We start from the raw sequence: 13,413 nt of genomic DNA, 5'->3' as shown, positions 1-13,413 counted from the left end.
CTGTAATCGGGCTTTGCTCTGTTGCTATTTTTGCTGAAGCCTATGTGATGTCTTCATTCATCGAGTGGAATGCTTGCTGGCAAACTAGTCTCTGTGTACTGAGATTTGAAATGATCCCCCCCCCAAACAATTTTAGGGGAAGTGGGGGTTAGGATTAATAATGTCTGGATTATGAACCGTGTGGCTTTTTTAACCTTATCTTCAAATCCCCTTTAGACTTGGCTTTAGACAGGACTTTGGTATAGATGGGGTCTTGGGTTAAATTGCAGTGGACAAGTGCCACCAAATTTAAGCAGGTAAAAAACCACAAAACAACAACAAAAAACTCCACAAACTTCCCCCAAGCCCCCTGCAAACCTAAACAACAAAAAAAACCCAGCCAACCGAAAAAACTCCACCAAAATACAAAGCAAAACACCACAACAAAAAAACCCCAACAGCTGTTGATGGTGCGGGTTTTTTTTGTTTTGTTTTGCTTTTTAGTATAGTTATCAGTGAAAAGTGAAATACTTTATACTGGATTCAGCACTTCTTATATTTGAAAGCATTCTGAGTGTTTTTTGGTTGTTACCTAACATTAAAGATAACTTGGAAAACAAATGATTACTTCACACCAATGAAAATCAATACCTTCTGCTCTGGGAGGAAAAGAGGATGATAAGATTGGAAATTATTTTGGGGAGAGGAGAGGAGGGAATGTTCCAGGATTTCATTTTTTAAATGTATAAATCGTGAAGTTATAGATTTGAGACACAAGGATATTGCTGTATGTGCATCTTTTAAAAAGTCTTTTGACAAAAATAATTTTTCCTAGCTTTCCAGCTTTCTCACCTCTGCTAGGTGCTATGTCCTGTTTAAAATCATGCTGGTTGAAAAATGTATTAGCTTTTATAGTTTAACATGATCTTGTCTGTTATTTGGACTTTTTTGTCTTGTCTTGGATTTTCATACTCAGTGTATGATTTTAGTCAATGTAGTTGCAGATTTAGAAATGATCTACTCTAGTCTGATTGTTTTCTCCAGCTATATCCTAGGAAAATTCAGTTTAATTTTAGTGGTGTGCTGCATTCTACATAGAGCAAAGAAAATGGTTGGTCTCTGTCCAGAGGAAATTGCAGTATAGAGTGAATGGGTTTGGACTGCTCTGCTCAGTTCCAACTGCTTTGGAAAAGATTTAAGATAACAGATAAGTGCAAGTTAATGATGTTGCAGAACAGCACTGATTTTAATTCTGTATATTCCAGTTTGAGGACTTTTTAAAAATATTGGTAAGTGTATGTGCTCCTTTTGAGTTGGAATTACTATTACAATTTTTAACCTGTGTCCTTCCTTCCCACTGAAGAAAATGTGAAGATACTTCTAAATACAGCATTTCTGCAAATATTTGCAGCCCTGCTTCCAACTGTGCTAGCTCTTCAGCTTTGAGTTGTGGGCTTTACTGCTTTCTCAACTGTTTTTCTTGGGATGTAACATATTGAACCTCTCCTCTGGCAACACAGATTACTTCTGAGGCAGAACAAATCACTTGTCTTGCGTGGCAGTCTACATACCACTTCCAGAGTCTTTTTGGGTCAGAAGTCACCAGGTAACCCAAACGGGGTGCTCTGGCAGAATATGGTAAAAATGGAGTTCTGTGAGACTGTTTGGAGGAAAGTGAATGAAGTTTGTTAGCACAGACAGGTATTTCAGGTGAGACTCAGGAAGGAGCAGCATGTTGAGTCTTGCACTTAATTGTTTTTTTCTGTCCTTCCCCTTTTGCTCCCAGCTGCATTTTGGAGATATACCAGTAGTAGTGCTTTAGATACAGCCTTTTATCTTCAACTGTCAGTCAGTGGTGGGGAAAGGAAATAGAGATCATATGTGATGGAGTTATTTGACATCCAGAGGAATCTTGAGTAGTATTTAGTGTTCATGACATCCACGATCTTTAGTATTGTCTCTGCCTGTTAGACATTTGTTCTGTTTAGACCGGTGGTGCCACAGTTCTCTGCCTGCCGAGGGCTGCTCTGACAAAGTAGCCTTCTGCTTTGCCCAGCTGGGAGAGGTTTATAAGGCTTCTCCTTTGCCCTCTGCCTGCCGTATGCCTTGCTCCACCTTCCGGTAGCATACCTCTCCCCATGACTGGGAAGCAGTGGTGCACAGTGGAATCTGTGCTGTCAGCAGCTGGTGATTAGTGTTTTAAAATCTAATTAGTACTGCATATGCAACCTGGTTTCTGCCTTACAAGCTTCCACTTTAGTTTACTGGTGTCTTCTACTTGCATTGTAGCAGGAATAACCAACAGAAGCACTTATGGCAAATTCCCATGGCTCATTTTGGCAGAGAATGGAAATGGGTTGTGTGTTTGGGTGAAAAAGATGCCAGTCAGCTAGTCTTTAGAAGGGTAAATATGAACAAGTGAGCAAGGCTTTATTCCCAAGAGCCCAGGAGACAGCAAGAGAGGCAGTTTTTCCTGTTGCAGTTGCTTTAGCAGAGAGACATGGCAGAGGAATGAGGCTTTCCTGCTTGTGAGAGTTCAGTGAAGTTTTTCCAGAACAGATCTTTTCGGTCAGTGGTCAGATGATCTGCTGACTATTTGCAGTGATATAATGTATTTTATGTGATGAAGTAATGTTCTCTTACTGTCCCTGTCTCTTTAGATAACAACATCTTCTGACTGCTGTTTCCAGATCTGAGCTTGCCGGTTACTATGTATTTATCCAAAGTAACATCATCCAGACACTTGTGTGGGGCAGACCAGATCAGGCCTGGCTCACTGGATGTTCATCAGGCCCATTGTGCTAACATTTAACAGTGGGGGAGAAGCATGGAAAATCTATTTGGTTTTTCTGCTGTGGTCAGGTGGTTGTCTCCCTAGGCTCTAACCATAAACAGCAGTGGGATAAAAGTTTTTCAGAGAGTTTTGGGATAAAAGTTTTTCAGAGAGTTTCTTTCCATTGATGACAGAAAGAGCTTAGGTAACTAGCCATATAAGGCAGCAAACATCTAACAGCTATGCAAAAGGAATGGAAAGATGCACCACAGTGTAACTTAACTGCTCGACTAATCCGGTGGCCTTCTATGATGGAGTGACTGCATTGGTGGATAAGGAAAGAGCAACTGATGTCAGCTGCCTTGACTTCTGTAAGGCTTTGACACAGTCCTGCAAAACGTTGTTGTCACTAAATTGGAGAGATATGGGTTTGATGGATAAGGAAGTGGCTGGATGGCTGCATCCAAAGAGTTGCAGTCAATGGCTCAGTGTCCAATTGGAGATGAGTGATGTCCCTCAGGGGTCTGTATTAAGACAGGTACTGTTCAATATCTTCATTAATGATATAGACAGTGGGACTGAGTGCACTCTCAGCAAGTTTGTGGGCAACCTCAAGCTGGGTGGTGCAGTTGGTTTGCTAGAGGGAAGGGATGCCATCCAGAGGGACCCTGACAGGGTTGAGGAGTGGGCCTGTGTGAACCTCATGAGGTACAACAAGGCCAAGTGCAAGGTCCTGCACTTGGGTCAGGGTGATCCCCAATATCGGTACAGGCTGAGGAATGAATGGATTGAGAACAGCTCTGCAGAGAGGACTGTGGATACTGGTGGATGAGAAACTGGACATGAGCCAGCTGCACTCGCAGCCCAGCAGGCCAGCCGTATCCTGGGCCGCATCAGAAGAAGCGTCGCCAGCAGGTCGAGGGAGGTGATTCTGCCTCTCTACTCTGCTCTGGTGAGACCCCACCTGGAGTCCTGTGTCTAGCTCTGGAGCCCTGAGCGTGGGAAAGACATGGACCTGTTGGAGTGGGTCCAGAGGAGAGCCGAAACACCTCTCCTGTTAGGAAAGGCCGAGAGATTTGAGTCTGCTCAGCCTGGAGAGAGAAGGCTCCGGGGAGACAATATTGTGGCCTTTCAATACTTATAGGGCTTATAAGAAAGATGGAGGGAGACTTTTTTGCCAAGGCCTGCAGTGACAGGACAAGGGGCAATAGTTTTAAATGGAAAGAGGGTAGATTTAGGTTGAACATAAGGAAGAATCTCTTTATGATGATGATAGTGAGGCGCTAAAACAGGTTACCCAGAGAAGCTGCGGGTGTCCCATCACTGCAGGTGTTCACGGTCAGATTGGCTGTATCTTTTGAGCAATCTCATCTAGTGGAAGGTGTCCCTGCCCATCAGGGGGTTGGAACTAAATGACCTTTAAAGGTCTCTTCCTGCCCAAACCATTCTACAGTTCTATGATAATTAAGAACTGTGTCCTGGTGAAAGACTAGTGGTTTGCTTAGGTGTATCTGAGATCCCTTTTCTTGGGGGTGGATGGGGAAAACAGCAGGTTGTTACTGTGCTGCAAAATATCTTGTTTTAATCCTTTCATATGAATCTTAATCCACGTGGTATAGATGGAGTCCAACTGGGAAGGTGCTTGCTTTTTAACCCAGTGCTAGAGATGTGGCTTTTCTGAGATTAGAGCAATCGAGCAGCCTTGCAGTTTGATAGCATTTCTGAGGCTTCACTTAAGATGCAGTATGCGTTTCTTCATCCTGATAGAGATAATGGGTTTTAAGCAATTACACCCAGGCTAATTCCTTTTGATAAGAGCTCTACGTTATCTAAAAAAAGAATCCTAGGCGCCTGGGAAAGAACAATGTAAATGTCTCTCTCATGGACTCTTTCATTCACTCTTCTCTGATATCTTCAGATGATATGCTGCGGATTTTTCAAGCCATAAAAATCTATCAGTCTTTTTTTTAGGCAGTATTGCAGTCAGGGAGGCGTAACAGTACTGTTGGCTTGCAAGGTATGGAGGGAGAGCTTCAGATGATTCCAGGCTACTATGGCGGTTACAGCTTTGACGTGAGGAATCAAATGTGGTCTCTTTTAAAGGAGCCCCATGTTCCCTCCCTGTGCAGGCTGTCTGGTTGTAAGTTGTGTGTTGCTTCTGCTGATTAGGGTGATCTAAATTTTGTAATTTGGAAAGAGTAGCAAGAGCCTACCGCTTTATTTAGCATAGATCCTGACCACTACTGGGTGTTTGTCTGCACTGGAAAGAAGAGTATGATGATAATGTGTGTTAAGCAGGAATGGCAAGAGATCTCGCTTACTCAGATTTCTTTTTCTTTTCTTTTTGAGACCAGTTGAGAAATTTCAGTAGTTAGCTGCATGTCTGGTACTGAAAGAAATTCCTTTTATTCTGCATAATCTTTCTGACTTTTCCTCTCCTACATACACCGTGTAGGATAGAAAATTCAACTGATTGCATTTAGGAATGGGGGGAAATCCCAAAGCAACATGCTGTTTGTGTAAATGTGCCACTTCTAGGAAAATCATGTTATGTATAAAATAAACAAAAAAAATTGCACTAACAGTATTGAAAGGTTTTCAAACATTGCAGGGATGTTTGTGATAACTTGTTCTTTCTCCCCCAGGCAGTCACAGATGACATTCTTGATGTGTAACTGCCTGATGAAAATTGGAGCTGGGAGGAGAGTCAAGGGGAAAAGGGGAAGATTGGAGATAAGGATTATGATCTCCCATGCTTTGGTGGCTCTTCCCCAGAGAAGAGCCTGTGAATGTGTGGCATGCTGTCTGTCCCTTCACCTGCCTGCTGGTTAGGGAAAATCGCTGAATGCCTCCCAGCAGGAGCCTGATCAATTCTCTTTCAAAACAGAGGAAGAGGATTTGTGTGGACTATGTCTCTTAGGTGGGACAAAAAAGAAGCAAAAATAAAATCTTTTTTCCCCTCCATTTTGTAAAATGGCTTTATGCATCAAAAACACTGTAGTTAAGCAGTGCTGTACGGAAGTGGGAGATTTGTGATTTTACTAGAAACGGGAAGCAGAGTACGCAGCTTTAATGGTGGAGAATCCATTGGTTATTCTCTAGTGTGGCACAAGAAAGGTTGTCCCTGCTCAAGGCCCTCGTTCACAGTGCTGCAGCAAAGTGGTGCCTAGATTGAAAATAAATGGAAGAGTTCAGGGAGGAAAAATCGTTACCACCATTTGCAAAGTTGGCTGCAGTATTTTTTTCCCTGTCCTCAACTGTTGTGAATTGAAATACCTGCTGTATTTCTTTCCCACACATGGTAATGTTTAGTTGCCAAATGAAACACCTTTTTGTTTGGAATGCTCTTTTGAGATTAAAAGGCATCAGCAAAGTTGTCTCTGTGTCTCCTGTGACTGCCTTGGTTGAGGAACTGGACTGTGTGTTCTAAGCATTTCTGATGCAGCGGCTTGAGTGCTTAGTCTGAGCCAATTTACTTGTTCTTCAGCTCTTACTTTTTTGGCTTTAATTGGCTTCCTACTGCATGTCACATCGCGTTTTCCTTTGGCTGGCGGACATACTCGACCTCCTTCTCTGGGCTGCTAAGAGAACATGTTTTCTTATCAGATAGAGCTGTCTAGTGCAGGCTGGAGGAAGCACCTTGTGTAAGAGAGTGCTGAAGCAAAAGTGTGTTGTTTGCAATGACAATACCTTCTCAGCCTTGTGGGTGACTCCACAGATTAGTTCTCATCTTGTTCTTTCAGAAATGATATGTGGATGCAAAACCTGTGTGAAGATGAAGGTCCTAGAAGATTTTTCTCGTCTATAGGAATGTCCTTAATGCAAGAGGAAGTCCTCACCAGCCCTTTCCCTGAGGAGTTGTGTAGCTTGTTGTGAATTTAAACAGACTACCTGTTCTGTAGATCCTGCACAATTTTGCTGCCTTGTTTTCTTGGTTATCCTAAAAATGACAGGTCGCTATTTAATGTATTTGGATTGACTTCACAACCTATCTATTCAGTCACCTGCTTTCCTTGTTGTCTTTGAAAGAATTTAATTTAATGACAGCAATGAGATGGTGCATCTAGGTAATGGGACAAATTAATTTTAGTACTTCATGGACCATTGCTAGGGAACAAACACTAGCTCAAAACTGCCTAGGCTATCTCTGGGCTATCTTGCCTCTGTATTATTAATATGGCAGATCCCAGTTTATTATTCTTCCTTGAGCCACACTTTGCTTGTGATCCTGGTGGAGTATTTCATGCATTCCCTTGGGAGAATCCTCTAATCAAGTGCTTGACAAACAGCCATGAAGGCTCTGTGGTTGCCCTACTTCTTGGGTATTTCTGGCCCAGCCCTGTAAAAGCACCAGTGTTGCCTGGTAGTCCTGTTACCTGTCTAATGAGTCCAAGGAGCAAGTCCCATCCCTTGTATTTGTGTGCTGGCCTCCTTACAGGGGCTCCATTACCTTTTGTTTTGGAAAATAGTTCATTGCAATTTCATCTGGTGGTCTGGGAACTCTGTAAAAAATAAAGTTTTGTATTTAGGCAATTAATCTTTTGCTCAGGCAGGTTTGATGTCCTGTATTGCAGTTTATGGTACAGAATCAGTTATTGAGTTCCTACTAAATACACATCTTTGGTCTCAGTGATACTGAAAAATACTGAATTGTCAGAGTTCTGTTGTTTTCTGTCACTAGTGTATAAACTGGTCTGTCCTCCTCCATCTGTTTCTACAGTTAAATAGGATTCAAGTGAATTCATTAAGAACGTGTCACCTTATATTAACAGTGAAATCTATTAGGTGTCATGAAAAGTAAATGTTTCCAACAAATTTACAGAGTTTGAAACGCTCATATTATGAAAGCTGCATTTCGATTGCTCTGGGAAGATGGAAGGGGTATATGGGAGTAACACAGTGCACTGCAGGAATAAAATATTTGTAAAAGCTCCTCATCTGCCACAGTAGAATGGAGCTCACCTCTTGTCAAGACCACTGTCTGTAGCTCCGTGCCTTCTGCTACAGCTACATGAAATGTTAATCACTAATGCACAGCAAAGAACATAACACCTGGTTTAGTAGCTGGGGATGATCTTCCTGTTGACTGCTGCAGGACAAAAGGCAGACCCCTGAATTCACAGCTTGTTGGGTGTTGAGCCTCCTGGGTCACCTAGAAATGCAGCTCACCCTTGGAGCATCTGCCCTGTGCACGTTCCTCCTTACCTGGAGGCAGGGTACAGCAGATGCTCTGCAGTAGGTTCTCTTATCTTGGGATGCTGTCTCTGTGTGCTCCTGCCATACAAGAATCCTAATTTATCTTAGCAGTAACAAATGTTATTGTTTGTAAAATATAAAATTATAACTGTTACAGGCTGTCCCTCTTCTCTCCTTCAGCCTGTTCCACCACCTTCCTTCCAACTTTGTGTTAAACTGGAATTGCTTGTGGGACTGTGCTGTGAGGAGGGGGATAGTCGTTGCTTTACAACAGTAGGGTACAGACTCTGAACAGGTATGTTGAGCAGTCTCTGTGGCCTGCCTTCTCTTATGAAGGTGCTGATCACCTTCTACGTTCATTTAGTGTCAGAGCATCTTTAGTGACCTTGGAAGAAGAGAAACTGAGCTGTCGGTGCTAATCTCCAACACAAATGTGCAGCCCTTGCCACATTAGTCATGCCTTCGTCACCTCTGGATGGGATTAGTGCAGTGCATGGTATGTGGGTCTGCAGCTGAAGACACATGCAGAACAGTGTTGTGTTCTTGTTTTAGTGTCACAGGAGAGCGTTTTCTAGAAAGAAGTCAGCGTTTGAGGAGTGCCCTCAGTCAGGATCCTGAGCTGACTTCTCTTAGTGGTCTGCTGGAAGCTGGCTTGGCTGTCAGGCAGTGCTTTAAAGCTTACCTGCTGCCGTTACTGCTTTCTGTAAGAGGATAAGGTGAAGGATTGAATGGAACTGCAACCTAAAACCTAGTGAGGAAATATGTCGGAGCCCTGCAACTTTTTTTTTTGATGGTTATTTTTCTGTATCAATGATTTTACTGTATGGTGCTGGTGTTTAGAGAGATGTCCTTAAAGATATCTGATTGTGGGACTATACGTTGGCGGCGGAGTTTTTTTCTCTCTGATTCACATGTGAATGGTGCGGAGAAGTCCAGCCTCCTTATTAGGACTAGTCAATCACTTGATCAGGTACATAATAACCGTCTTCTGGGAGGGATATAAGGGGTAAGAGATTAACCCCAGTCTGCATTACAAATAAGCTTAATGGAGTACGAATGTTGAATACAGAAGGTCATGACAATGAGGAGACTGGACTATTATGACTGAGCCTGTACACGTGAACAGCCTGCAAAGCAAAGAGCATGCTGGAAATTATGAACTGGGGAGGTAAAGATAGTGTCAGTTCTTGGTTCAGCTGTTTGCTGAACTGTAACTGGGGATAAAAATATGCTTTTTCTGTTGTAGTTTTGCTCAGTGTGTACAGATGCTTTTGTAGTTTTCAGATGCCCACAAGAATCTTGGTTCTTTAGCACATCCTTCTCCATGCTGCTCTGAAGGGGACAAGTTGCACTTTGTAAGAGGCTCCCCAGTGGGTGATTTCTCTCCACGAGACTAACTTCTTTGCTCACACCTGGACAACTGTTGGCATGATGGTTCTGAGCCAGTGAGTGGGGTCTTAATCTACAGCAAGAAGACATATGGAGTGATAGGAGGGGAAAGCTCAGCAAGTATCTTGGCGTTCATGTCACTAGCTGATGGCTTTCCCAGTGTTGCTGGTGAATGAGAGTTGTGAGTTGCTGGACTTTGTGTGTTAGGGGGTTTGTTTGTTTAAATGTGCCTTTGCCTCTGTGGGGTCTCAGATCAACATTTTGGTCTGGCTGTGTTTGATGTTGTTACGGCCCTCTGCTTGGTTTTAGCAAGATGTGTCCTTCAGTGTTCTGGCTTCTCCTGTTCTACCTGGCTGCCAAAATATTTTGCTATGGCTGTGGAGCTGGTGGGATGTAGTAGGCTGTTTACGTTTGGAGGCTGTGTTTAGGTAGTAGCCCCCTCTCTTTCTGAAAAGATTTTTCTGGTCAGAACTATGAATCAAAGCAGTTTGCTCTTTTGAGAAGTAAGAACCAGCTAAAATCCATGTGCAGCTGCTGGGGTTGTTGTTTGGGCTACAGAGCTGAATCAGCCAGAAAAGTCTCCTGCTGCATCTTTGCCAGGTCCTCTGGCTAGTTAAGTGGTTCACACTTTTGCCTGGAGCATGGCATTCTGTTTTGCCAGCCTTCTGCAGAGAATTGCTGTTGCCTTTCTGTCCTAGTGAGAGAGTCTCAGAAGACATGGTCTGAACGCTGTGTGCTCCTCTGCTTTGGAGGGAGCCTGCTCTGCTTCTGCTCCCATGTTCTGGGGCTTCCACCAAAGAAGAAATGTGTGCTAGAAACAGGTCTGGTTGCAGATATCTATTCAAGCAAACTGTCTGTTGAAATCAGTTCTTCATTTTAAATCAATTAGGAGGGCAAGGAAGCTCTCCTGTGTTAGAGAAGCCATGACCTTTCAGGGCAGAAGTGACTATGCTAATTTTTTGAGAATGTGAACTTACCATTTTTAAGTCCCTCAAGCTAGGGGAGAGTTAGTTTCCTACTGTGAACCCTCTACTTATGTCAGCAGAAGACTTATAAAAACGCCTGATTAGATTTATGCCCTCGCTGTAGTAACGAAAACCACTTATTAATGTTGTTTCAGTGTCTTACATAGCACTTGGCTTGTAGTAGAGAAACTGCTACCCATTGGATCTATAGCGCTCTCATTTTTTTTCCTCCTTACAGTTTTCTCTCCCTCAGTATTTCATTACCCTAATATGTTACTAAATAAGCAATGAGACAAAGATTGCCCACACTAAAAATAGTGTGTTTAGGGGCTCCTACTCCAGTGACATTAAATGTTAATGGGAAATACTGCTCTTACTACTTCTAGCTTTCTGCAGAGGGGAGTGCCCAACCTTATTCTGTTTCATGTTTTTTTCCGTCAAATTCTATCCTGATGATTCCTGTGTTAACTGTGTATTCTCTCTCTCTCTCTCTCTCTGTTCTCCTGCCTAGCTTTCTGCAGAGGGCGTGTTGTGAGGGTGCCCAAGGGTCCTCTTATTCGAGTCGTGGGCACAGAAGTGGTGATCCCTTGCAGCGTTAGTGACTACGATGGACCCAGTGAACAGAACTTTGACTGGGAGTTCTCCCGGGAGACTGACTTTCTGCGGATAGTGAGTACCTGGGATTCTACATTCACCTCTGAGGAGTACCAAAAACGTGTGGGCAACGGGGATATCAAACTGAGACGGAGCAGCAACGATGCTGTGGAACTTGTGATTAGAAACATCCAGCAGACTGACCAGGGGAGATACAAATGCTCCACGCCCAGCACTGATGCCACCGTTCAGGGAAATTATGATGCAGAGGTCCAAGTGAAAGGTATTTCTGAAGAGTGAGGTGTGCTCTGAATTTGTTTTTGATATTGATTATAGATGTACCCTTAAGAATATTGAATTTCTGTTGCTTATGAATGCTGTGATTTCTTTTTTCTTCTCCCTGTTCCTGTTTAATTTTCCTAAAGCCAGAATCGAAAATTGTGAAGAATGGTAATAAAGGCAAGTAAGGTGAAAAAGAGAAGAGAGGCTGTTTACTATAAATACCACTTTCCTTTTTTCTGTCTAGTAAATAAGTAAAGAAAAATGGGAAAAATAAGCAGTGGGTTTTCTGAAGATGTGTGCAAATACTTAATGTCCCTAAGCCTCTAGGTAGAGAGGCTAACTTCAGGTAAAAAACACAGCCTGTCTTCTCTCTCTTATTTATAGTGTCATTTAGGAATCTTTCTGTATGAAGGAGGTCATCTGCCTTTTCCCCTTTAGCATGTTGATACTGTTGTCATGCCCTAGCTTTACTCTCTGATATAGAGTTCTGCAGAAATAACTTGGGAGACTATTTTTTTCATGTATCTTATCTTTTTACTCCCATGAAAATCAATATGGTTCTGGATGCAAATAGTCAGAACGATGATGTTTGGATGAGAAACTAAAGAGAGGGGAAGGATAAATGAATTCGAATGCTTGTCTTGGCTTGTTTAAAGTGAAGCACTTCCTTTAATGGATTTTCAGCTGAATTTCCTTGTTCCTGGAATATATTTATGTGTGGAAGAAGGAATAATTGGCCATATGTTGCTCTGTAATAGTTTTACTGCCTCATACCTGAACAGGTCAGTGTGGATGTTCTCTTCTTGTGTCCATTTTGTGATGACCATGTTTTTTTCATCTTTTTCTTTTTTAAATAGTGATTTCTGATGGCTTGTTGGTGAGTGGTTCAAAAGGACGTTCCTCAATGTCTCTCAGGCTGTCTGAGGGTGACTCCTTCAAGTTGCGCTGCTCAGCAATTACCGCCTCACCAGAGCACACTCACCTGCATGTGACTTGGCAGATCAAAAGTGGATCAACTTGGCGAGACATCCTATCTTTGACTCATGAGGGCAAATTTCAGCCAGGTCCTGGCTATGAAGAGCGCTACCGTAATGGAGATATCCGCCTGGACACGGGAGCAAATGACACATATTGGTTATCTGTATCCCAGGCCTCATCGGTGGATGGGGGTGCCTACAGATGTCTTGTGAGCGAGTGGGTGAGAGGGGCAGACAGCTCATGGCAGAAGATTCAGGAGAAGAGCGTGGAGATAGCAAGTGTGGCAATCCAACGAACTGGTGAGTGTTACTGATGGGGCCGGGGTCTCAAGTCATAGCTACAGCAGTGCTGTGTCCAGTGTGATACTTTGAGAGCAGAAATTGGGTAAGCTGAACTACATGAGGATACATTCCAGGAAAACCTAGAGTGCTGTTTGGATAGCTGGCCTGTTTACATCTGAGTCAATAGAAAATGCTTGGCATAATTTTTCTAGCTTTTATTCTGGGGAGAAGAGGGATGATGGCATGGAAGGATTGACTGGAACCTCTTAGATGCCTAGACCTAGATTTTATCTCATCCTTAGTTCACTTCAGATTGCTTCTGGTTTTTATATTTCTTAAACATTGTATTTAGCCCCCAAGCACCTCAAATCTTCTCTCTACTCTCTCCTGAACTTAAGGTTGTCCCATAGTGTGAAACAACTGCACTTCCCTGGTAGAAGTGGCTTGTGATTCAGTGACAGATGTGAAGCTTTTCTGTATGTTGTTTGTTAAATAGCATAGAAAGATCAAGAGAAAGGAGGAAGGTAGTGATAATTTAACAGGACAAATTCTCCAGTGATTTTTATCACTGATAGTGGATCACTGGTCTGATTGCTCCATGTGTTGGCAGGGGTCTAAGGCAGCAATGGTTCTCTTAAACACATCACTGCGTGCTTGACTAGGAGATGAAAACACATAGAGTGCTGTGCTAAGGATATGCAGATATCCCTGCCCATATGGGTTTCAGGGGTAAATGCACTAAGCACTTAATTGCATTAGCATTACCACTGCTAGTTGGAGGCGGGAAAGCAGGAGGTGATGCATCGTGTCACTCAATAGGTGGAAAAAACAGGCAGTGATGGTCCCTCAGAAATGTGAGATTATGGTGATAGAAGTGTTCAGACAGCAAGGGTATCTTTTCCTTTTTGTAATCGTTTGATCATTCTAGGGAGAACCAAAACGACTGATTTCTGTGAATGGCTTATTTGGATATAGT

The 13,413-nt window shown here is 42.9% G+C and overlaps 1 protein-coding gene across 1 annotated transcript in view; it reads left to right on the top strand.

Moving 5' to 3' along the window:
• The window catches only part of PTGFRN (prostaglandin F2 receptor inhibitor), a 72,048-nt gene that overhangs the window by 21,122 nt on the left and 37,513 nt on the right, over positions 1-13,413 (top strand). The window contains exons 2-3 of the mRNA XM_075434482.1: positions 10,814-11,179; positions 12,036-12,455. Of these exons, the coding sequence (XP_075290597.1) occupies positions 10,814-11,179; positions 12,036-12,455 (786 nt within the window). The remainder of the gene's footprint in view (positions 1-10,813; positions 11,180-12,035; positions 12,456-13,413) is intronic.

The sequence above is a fragment of the Opisthocomus hoazin genome, chromosome 1, assembly GCF_030867145.1.
Source record: "Opisthocomus hoazin isolate bOpiHoa1 chromosome 1, bOpiHoa1.hap1, whole genome shotgun sequence".
NCBI classification, from domain to species: Eukaryota; Metazoa; Chordata; class Aves; order Opisthocomiformes; family Opisthocomidae; genus Opisthocomus; species Opisthocomus hoazin.
Note: the sequence above shows the minus strand (reverse complement) of the source record. Positions and strands in the feature narration are given on the sequence as shown.